Source organism: Planococcus citri, chromosome 1 (genome assembly GCF_950023065.1).
Source record: "Planococcus citri chromosome 1, ihPlaCitr1.1, whole genome shotgun sequence".
In the NCBI taxonomy this organism is placed as follows: domain Eukaryota; kingdom Metazoa; phylum Arthropoda; class Insecta; order Hemiptera; family Pseudococcidae; genus Planococcus; species Planococcus citri.
This window is the reverse complement of record NC_088677.1, coordinates 58157212-58166451: the sequence shown is the minus strand read 5'-3', so window position 1 is coordinate 58166451 and position 9240 is coordinate 58157212. Positions and strand designations below refer to the sequence as shown.

The window sequence follows — 9240 nt, the reverse complement described above, 5'->3', positions numbered from 1 at the left end:
ACAAGTCTTACATACAATTTAATATCCAGAAAAACAAGGGATTGGATGGGTTGAAGGGTATATGTAGATGGGCAAAGTAGGATCAAGGCGAAAAGGGGAGCCTACAGCTGGAAGAAATCTTTCGTTTCGTCAACGTATTGAGAATAATGGGTTGGAAAATTGGAATATTGGAATATAGCTATCCAAGCGTCTGACAGTAAAAACTAAAAAGCACGAAAGCAGGCGAACTTTTTCACAGAAGTACCACAAATACGAAAGTTATAATTACGTATTTATTATAACTCACCACATTCGAAATAAATTTTTCAAAAGTCCAAAATCCAAAACTACAATAAATTATACTAGATCCACAAAAAAAGTAAAATCTTGGGAACTGAAAGTTTAATTTCAAAATCGTAGAATAGAAAATAGAACAATAATACACGAAGGAAGGCAGGAACAAAAAAAATTTAAAATGAGTACAATATGGTTACGAGGTGTCTACTGTCTTTCAAGTTTCTACCGTAAAAAAAACTTCATCTCAATACCTTTACCTCTAGTAGATCTAAAAAAAATAAACTTCTTCAGTTAGTTCGGTTGGCACGAAATGACATTTTCTATCAGTTGTTAGTTCATTTACACGAGAGACATGGCTTGATAAGAATTAAAAAATAACACCGAAATCGTTATTTTTTCGTACTCGAATTAGAAACGTCCGGTTTGTTTTTGATTACTTTAGGTTTTTTCACAGCTGGTTCGAATAGAAATTCTTCGAGATCTGATTTCTGTTCCATCATTTTGAGCTTTTTTTCGATAGCACGAATTTTCAAATCTTGGCTAAACGACATAGAACCATTAGAGAAAATACTCTGCTTGAAAATTCATAAAAGAAATGAATGTCAAATTTACTTTTGTGCGGTAGATTGTCCTTTCGGTCCGGTTAATACTGGGAGTTGTAGTAAAGGTTTCAACTTGGCGTTTTCATCTTCTTCCTGAACATATTATCAAATGTAAGGAGTGTTCGAATATAAATAAATTATGATTGAGTATGTTTTAAAACGTAGAATTACCGTTTTCACAGCCTGAGCCCATTTGATGACGATATTCTTCGATAGCATAAAACGACCATTTAATTCATTCATCGCTCTTTCAGCGTTTACTCGATTCTTGAACGATACGAAACCGTATCCTCGAGATTTTCCTGCCAGTGGTCCATTACGATGATACAGCAAGTCAAATTTCTCTATGGCGCCGTATTTTTGCAGCAGTTTCAAAAGTTGATACCCATAGAAAAAAAAACACAAATTGTTATGCGATTAATTCAGACAACTGAGTATGTTTGATGGCAGTTACAGTATGATACGAGATTGATTTGAATGGTGTTCTTGGAGTAATTTGATAAGTATTGTGATAAAATGTATTGCCAGAAACATTAAATTTACGTAGAAATTGGTTAAAGTGTACTTTGAATACTCACTCAGTGATCTTTTCATCCAAATTTCCAATCCATAATCTGTTTTGATCGTCTTCGTCCATTGTACTTATGTGTGGAGTGTTTTCAAGACAATATTACAACGACTGCAGACGATCGGACATTTCTTACGAGTTCATTTTCTTCTCGAATTTAGTTCTATATCACTGAGAACTTATAATTTGGAGAAAATATCCGACATTTAGCATATAAAATATTCAAAATTTGAAAATTTTTATCAAGAAAATTTCAGTTTGATAACAATAAATTAGTGTTGCCAGTGTTTACGAGTGGTAATTGTTCTGTATTTATTATAAAACTGAAGATGTTGTCGTTTTATTTCATTTTATCTTTCTGTTTTATATTTTTATTAATTATACTGGATACTTTCAAAATTTTGATATTTTTTTAAACCCAATTTCATCGAATAAAAATAAAAAATCATGTTTACTTTTTCAATCATTAGTTTTGCGGTGTTTATCGGCAACACTGATAATGTGAATATTTTTGTGTTTTTTTTTCAAATAATTTCAAATTTTTCGTAATTTCTTTTATTTTTGTATTTTATTTTTTGTTCTTTTTTGATTGAACGATTTTTTACATTTTTTACCATTTTTTCAAGCATATTGTGAGATCTGGCCTAGTCGAGTTCCAACTTTCATTCCAATCCAGGGCATTCTTATGAAATATGATTATGAATAATATGATTTTGATTTTACTTTTTAGTAGGTACAATTTATTTCTGGGTTCAGAAATTGTCGTTGACGACACCCATGATCCATTTGAATACAAGTTTTAACACGTCTTATTCAATTTCAATTAGAATAATAATTTATTGGTTCTAATTTCTAATATGAAAGTTTCACATAAACTTTTCACCAATTAATCGTTTTCTGTTCGCAACTTGAAACTCAAGTTCCGGAATCAGGACCACAAGTCTAGAACAAAACACGTGTAAAATAGGACTGTTGGGATCACATCGAACGCGTAATCGGAATAATATTCCAGTTTATCAATGGCAGAAGACGAAGTTCATGAGGAATGAATAGCACCTCATTTTAAAGATCGGGTGATCGGGTATCGTACCTTCATTTAGCATAAGAACAATTCGAAAAATAAAATCTTAAAGAGGAAATATTTCAATGTTTGGAAAACATTTGGAGTTATAATATAACCTTTCATTAAAATTGATCTGGAGCCTCTGGAGGCGAAAGGAAGCGTCCAAAAAAAAATTTCATGTTAACAATGTTGTAGAGAATTACATTTTCCAATCGACATAATGTCCTTAGCTTTTTTCTAGAGTGCTTAGTTTTTGAGTTTTTCTCAAAAAACTAAAATTTCATTACTTATTTATGTGCAAATTCATTTTCTGAAAAGTGATCAATTTAAAAAAAATTTTCCGTTTGGTACAAACCAATGAAAAATACTCTTCTTGTGACTATTTCTATCTCACTATCACTATCTGACATACATTCAAAACAATCAAAACTGTTTTTTAACACTTTGTATGTACGAAATTTTTTAATTTACTCAAAAAAGGGGGAGTTTTTTGAGATGTACCCTTATAACTCCAAACAACTTGCAATGTTGTTGGGATTTTGAGTTGGGCCATTTGTGTTTTTACAAAATCTAGATAATGTAAACAACTCAAAGTGTTATTTTTTTACGCTTTTAAAGGACCTCAAGGTATGATTAATCTTCTGCCTACTTATCTCACGTAAACAGATAGGCACCTAAATTCAACTCAACCATTCATTTATCTATTCTCAGGTTGCCCTAAAATTCACATACAAGTTTATTACTACGATAAATACTTAAATACCCTCGCGGAAAAGAAATAGTACTTTCTGAGTTTCTGAGTGGTACTTTTTTCACGGAGTAAAAACTACTACTTAAAAACACCTTCATGGAGAAATATTAGTAGTTTCACTGTTTCACAGTTTCACTTTAAACAACTACCTACTTTTGTCTAAAAACTAGTTAGAACTACTTCGTAAGTACCAATGGTTTTCTTTCACCTGGGTTTGAAGTACCGCCGAAGTAGTAATTTTAACTAGTTTTTAGACAAAGTCACAAAAGTAGTAGTTTTTAAGTAAAACTACTAATATTTCTCCTTGAAGGTGTTTTTATTTTTTTTCTGTAGTAGTTTTTACTCCGTGAAAAAAGTACTACTCAGAATGTCAGAAAGTACTATTTTTTTCGTGAAGGTACTCAGGGTCAGGTAGGGACAAAGTCAAATCTAAATCTACGTCTACTTTTGAATTTTCTATTCATCTTGCTTCATTTTATTGTATTTATTTTGCATTGTATTTCTACTCATTTTAATAAATTATTTAATAATGAATTATTACTATTAATTATTATCAATCATCTCCAAAAACAACGATTTAAACTGCAAAACTCTCACCAAATAGGTATTCAAATGGCACAGTTCACCGTCAAACACGTCACCAGTGTCACGACGATCCACGAATTAGTGGTGTTGATATATCGATATCTTAAACGATATATCGATATGAGATCCAATATCGACATATCGATATGAAAAATCAATATCGACGATATATCGTATCGTCAAAAATTGAGGAAAAAATGCACGAAAACAGCCAAAAATATGAGTAAAAATTGAAATTAGAAAGAAATTTTAAAAAATTTTTCATTTTTTTCAAAAAAAAATTTTCTCACTTTTTTAAAAATCTATAAAATAATTTTTTGTCGTACCAAATTTTTTGCAGTTGTTAGTTCGCAATTAAACTAGAATGACTGAGTATACAAATGGGAAAAATAGGTACTTTTAAGGCAATATTGAAGATATCGATATATCGTCGATATATCGATATCTGTTGGAAAAATATCGTGATATATCGATATGAAATTTTTCTAAATATCAACATCACTACCACGAATGGTCAGCCGAAAATGCTAAAAAATCGCATTTTCATTAGGAGCACAGCGTTCGTCAGCAGATCTCTCGTTTCTTCGTTTACCGTCGCTCAACTGCCGTACACCGGTCACCGGTACACTCTTCGAGGTAGACCGAAACACCAAACCACCTTGAAAACACGTTTCAAATACCACCTAACGTTTGCTATTCTCCTAATGAAAATTACGATTTTCTCGGCCACTTGGTCGTTTAACTTTGAAAATGAGGTTGTAGTATATGCTGCATGCGTCTATTTCGAAGGCGACTTCTACTACACCGTATAAGTCACATATCTACGTATGGTAAGGCGTTGGGTCGCTGAAATTCGCAAGAAAGCAAGGCGTCTCGCTGACGTCGTTTCTACCGCCCTTGAGAAGACGCCGCAACCGGAGCCGGAACTTTCGGCAGTGACGTCAAAATGCTGAGCTGAAGTCGATTTAAGACGAGGCAGCTTTTTAATAAGGCTTTTAACGGAACGGTTTCGTTTTTCTTCTTTAATGCGAAATGGAGACGGTTTACGATAATTTTGGTTATTACATTTTTTATAGAGCGTTGAATTAGCTTTATAATGGTGCGATTAATTTTGAATTTCGTGGCTTAGCGACCGTATAAATGCGAATGAAAGCTGGAATGGAATTTTTTATAAGTTAGCCTACGGTAATTAGGATTCTGGGGATGGAAAAACGATTTTAATTTTTCTCGAAAATTGTTCGAAAAAAAAATTAATAGGTAATTAAAAATGGGAGTAAATAAGAAAACAAACCAATGGATCTTGGAGGAAATTGAGCTCGAAATTTGAAAATTTTTGAAGGAAATTGATACCTACTTATTTTCTTTTCAATTTTTCAATGTTCATTTGTCATATTCTGAACTAGATTGAATAAAATGTTTGTAGCCTGCGTAATGTGCCTAAAGTTAATCGTCGATTGAAACTGAGAATATCCTTCAGCTTTCGCTAATCAATACCTACTTCAACTTTATCCATCGACCCTTTATCAAAACAATACCGACGTGATAATTTTGAAAGTCGAATACTTCTTTCTTCTTTGCATCGATCAAAAATTCGTCATTTACCTAGATTTAATAAATTACATAGGTACCTACACTTCTCAATTCATTTAAAACATTAAAAGTTGAAATTCGGTGGTTTAATTTTTCCTCATGGCTTCTATGATACTTTTTCACTGCTTCTTATGATCTTTTCACATTTTAGTTCAATTTTCGGAAATGAACTTTGGTAAAAAATAGTTTAAACAAAATTATAACCATTTCACATACAAAATCGTTTAATTAGCTTATTATTTCCTTACACAAAAATAGTACAAAATACACGTACAATTAAAACGTACATAGTATGGAACCATCATTTTTTTTTCAATTTCAAACACGAAAGTATAAAAAAAATCGCGAAAAATTTCATTAACATACGATAATAATAAAAATAATAATTATAATAGTAATAATATTAATAAAATCGCATAATAAACATAATACACAATGGGTAACTGAACTATTCGTTAAATAGAAATACCTGTGGCAATTTTAGAACATAACAAATCCACACAATATCGGAACCCGACACACATTCCATACACAAACGTTCAAACACAACCGCAGTCTTATACACCGTCCCATTTAGGGAAATTAAAATCATTCTACAACGTTGTAACCATTCTTACGATAATAAAAAATTGACTTTAGGCAAAATGGTAGCCTGGTAGGGGGTAGGTATTTCATATAAAAAATTTAATATTTCTTAAAAACAATAAAAAGTAACCCATAGGGAACGTTGGTATAAAAAAAAAACAATGAAATAGCTGCGAGAAAAACCCCATAATATGAAATCTATATAAAATATCGTTAAATGTAAGGAAAATATAGCGAGCTTCCTCGCCTAAATATTATTTCGAATTCGAAGATTTCAAAATAATCAAAGATAATATGAATGTTTTCAAAGCTATCAAAACTATTATGAACAATAATAATGCCGTATTTAAAATAGTCGCGTGGTTTGGCAACCAGATAAAAGTTATAATAAATCGAATGTCACAAACGGCTTCGTACTACGAGCCATCGACGAGTTGAATTTCAAATTTCCGTCTCAGTTGAAAGTTTACGTTCGCTGTAATTGGAAGATAATGAAGACGTTCTAGATTTCGCAGCATGGACCGATGGTTCGGACACGTCTCCGTTGACATGTCTTCTTTTGTACAGCACAGGGGTCGAGTACTGAGCTACGTTATCCAGAAGTATGTTATTGGAACCAGGTTGCAGGCGAACTGAACAATGCCTAGGACCTTTGTACACCTCGCCGGACGTGGAGCCGTCAAATGAGATCAAATCTTTAGTATCCTGGTTGAGGGTATTTTTATTACGAATGGTTTTGAAACATTGGTAATTATCGTCCGAGTTGTAGCCGTTCAAATCGATCAGATCTTGAGGTTCGGTTTTCATCGTCAACTTGTCGAATTCTCGTACAGGTGGTTTATCGTCGAAATCCGCTAGAGTATTGTTATTCTTACAATTATCCTGTAACCATAACGGGTATTTTTTTTGTCTTATACCACAAAAACATTGTGCTAGAAAAAACAACAGAAGAAAAAAAATACATGGTAAACGACAGCTTAGTAAGCGATCTACTCGAGTGGCTGTTGAAAATGAACTACATGATAACGATAAGCGAACTATGCTGCTAATCAAGCTCGATTACTTACACTGGATTGACCATAAATTGCGTCTTCGGTTTGGCTAGATTTCGTATCGCAGGATATCGAAGAGCATGTACAAGATTGGCAATGTTTGGCGGTAAGACGTTCTTTTTCCCGTTCTTTCAATATTTTCGCCACTATAGCTGCTGAAACTATACCGACCGGAGGTGTGGATTGTTTATTTGAGGCGCATTCGTTGGTATTCTGATCTTTATCTGCGATGAAAAATAAGTCAAATTAGCACGTATTGTAAATCGCACACGTTTTTCATTCATTCAATCTCGATTACGTAATTGGTCGTTAAACTCGATCGCGAGATTAACAATCGAACGCTAATTAATTCAGCGTTACCGTTACTCTCGATTTAAAGTAATGCGGTTTATAGGTTTTGGGTGAAAATATTTCAAATACCTGAATCCAACGAATAAACCATGGCTGTCGGCGGGAAAGTAGGAATAGGTACTTTTATCGTTTTAACATCTGGTTTAGTTTGCGAGTTACCATTTCCATCGATATATTTACGTTGCTTTGACGCAATATACGAACGTACTTTCGCTTGAAGTTCGGGGGGTAACTGAAAATGACAGTTCAACGGTTATGACGAGGGTTACCTTATATCGAATCATTCAATCAATGGGTACAAAAAAAGTGTCACTAACCATATCGCATTTTTGAGGAACAAAATTTGAAGGTTTACATTGTAATAGTTGAATAGCTATATTTAAATCGTTTCTGTACCTTTCCTATAAGAAAAATATCGATTAATTTCACATTAAAAAAAAAAATAATCAAAATGATAAATAACGAAATTATTACGTTTTCATCGTGTAATTTAGAAATAGTAGACTGTTGCTCCATAAGTTTTTTTGTCAATAAAGTAACATCTTGCTGCAATCCATTTTTCTCCGTTTCACATTTATCGACTATTTTCAACAGTTTATCTTCTAATCCTTGATTAACTTTTTGAACGCGTTTATGAGCTTCGAAAAGTCTGAAGAAATCGAATAAAGGTCATTTTAAACGAAACAAACAAACCGAATTAAACCAACTAGAACATCAGCATATTATCAAGCGGTACAAAAATACCTAGATATACCACGTAATCTAAACAGAACTAATCAAAATACGTGTTACGATTTCAACCATTTTATACCTCGAATATTTATCCTGCCAGGTCAATAATTCTTCGGTTAAAGCGGCGTATTCGCCATTAGGGAATTTTTCAGCTTCTTTTAAAAAATTTGTTTCCATTTTAACGATGTGACGTTCTCGTTCTAGTAATCGTTGTTTCAAGTTCTCGATTTCAAGATGAAGATGCAAACTGCTCTGATCGCAACTGCAATTCTGCATAATTAAAGAAGTTAATGCGGTTATCTATGTCATATTAGAATAAATAATTCGCAAACAAACCTGTTTAGATTGATAATTATGCGGTGGTGTCATGATTCGAGATGAGTACACAATGTTTGAAATATCGTCTTCTTCTCTTCTTAGACAGTTTCTTCATAACTCGTTAAACACAAAGAAAAACTGCTGACGAACAAATTAGCGATTAGGTACGCAGTAAGCATAAATACGAATGGAAATTAGACTAAAATTACTTTTCAATTAACATATATCTATGTAGTATGTACCACTTACGCAAGCATCCAACGTTCAATTTTACAAATCCAATCTCACATCGACATTTTGACCAATTACACAGAACGAATCGAAATGTGTTGGAGTTCTGTCTACTGTTACTTTTTTGAGAGCGCGATTGAATGCGTAGCACGAAAAACAATTACAATTAAACTCGATAAATTATTGCAACTCTCTCTTTTAAAAAAAATGATTTCTTTCTCTGTTGTTATCACAATGTCAATACAACACAGCTGACTCATCTGTGAACATGAATTTCCACAGATTCAAATCCCTTGAAATGATTCATCGTTGATTACAGCAATATCGTTCTTTTTCTTAAACAAATCACCTTTGCTTACGTGAAGATCCGTTGTGAAATCCGAACAAATCGGATCTTTTTTCAATGACGTCATTTCAAGTGCAGTATTTTACTAGCGTAAAATTCTCTAAACTTCTGGGAAAATTGCGAAAATTTAAAAACAATAAATAAATGAAAAATTCACGGAAAAAAGTATATAATGGGCATTTATAAATAG

General features: G+C 32.7%; 2 protein-coding genes across 4 annotated transcripts; both read right to left on the bottom strand.

The window, feature by feature from the left end:
- Positions 1-366: 366 nt before the first annotated feature.
- Positions 367-1716, bottom strand: LOC135833108 (probable RNA-binding protein 18). Of its 2 annotated transcripts, none has more exons than XM_065346728.1 (4): positions 1457-1716; positions 1050-1263; positions 889-971; positions 367-816 (listed from the first exon to the last, which is right to left on the bottom strand). In XM_065346728.1, the coding sequence occupies exons 1-4, from the start codon at positions 1513-1515 to the stop codon at positions 666-668; spliced, it is 507 nt and encodes a 168-aa protein (XP_065202800.1). In that variant the 5' UTR covers positions 1516-1716; the 3' UTR covers positions 367-665. The 2 variants fall into 2 exon arrangements, with proteins under 2 accessions (XP_065202800.1, XP_065202802.1); XM_065346730.1 differs by having other exon boundaries at positions 1050-1222; positions 1457-1715.
- Positions 1717-5641: 3925 nt separating this feature from the next.
- LOC135833101 (uncharacterized) lies at positions 5642-8972 on the bottom strand. 2 transcript variants are annotated; one of them, XM_065346723.1, is made up of 8 exons: positions 8723-8972; positions 8492-8614; positions 8235-8425; positions 7898-8072; positions 7741-7824; positions 7493-7655; positions 7088-7296; positions 5642-6902 (listed from the first exon to the last, which is right to left on the bottom strand). In XM_065346723.1, exons 2-8 carry the CDS (start codon positions 8522-8524, stop codon positions 6462-6464), a joined length of 1296 nt encoding a protein of 431 aa, XP_065202795.1. In that variant the 5' UTR covers positions 8525-8614; positions 8723-8972; the 3' UTR covers positions 5642-6461. The 2 variants fall into 2 exon arrangements, with proteins under 2 accessions (XP_065202795.1, XP_065202794.1); XM_065346722.1 differs by having other exon boundaries at positions 8492-8611.
- Between the last annotated feature and the right edge of the window lie 268 nt (positions 8973-9240).

What these genes read in the sequence shown, in the direction of transcription:
- LOC135833108 (XM_065346728.1), bottom strand. Translation starts at nt 1,515, where the DNA reads ATGGACGAAGACGATCAAAACAGATTATGGATTGGAAATTTGGATGAA. An exon ending in TTGGATGAAAAGATCACTGA is followed by an intron (nt 1,264 to 1,456) that starts GTGAGTATTCAA and finishes TTTTTTCTATGG; the next exon opens with GTATCAACTTTTGAAACTGC. An exon ending in GGACAATCTACCGCACAAAA is followed by an intron (nt 817 to 888) that starts GTAAATTTGACA and finishes TATGTCGTTTAG; the next exon opens with CCAAGATTTGAAAATTCGTG.
- LOC135833101 (XM_065346723.1), bottom strand. Translation starts at nt 8,524, where the DNA reads ATGACACCACCGCATAATTATCAATCTAAACAG. An exon ending in TGGCAGGATAAATATTCGAG is followed by an intron (nt 8,073 to 8,234) that starts GTATAAAATGGT and finishes CGATTTCTTCAG; the next exon opens with ACTTTTCGAAGCTCATAAAC. An exon ending in CTAAATTACACGATGAAAAC is followed by an intron (nt 7,825 to 7,897) that starts GTAATAATTTCG and finishes TTTTTCTTATAG; the next exon opens with GAAAGGTACAGAAACGATTT.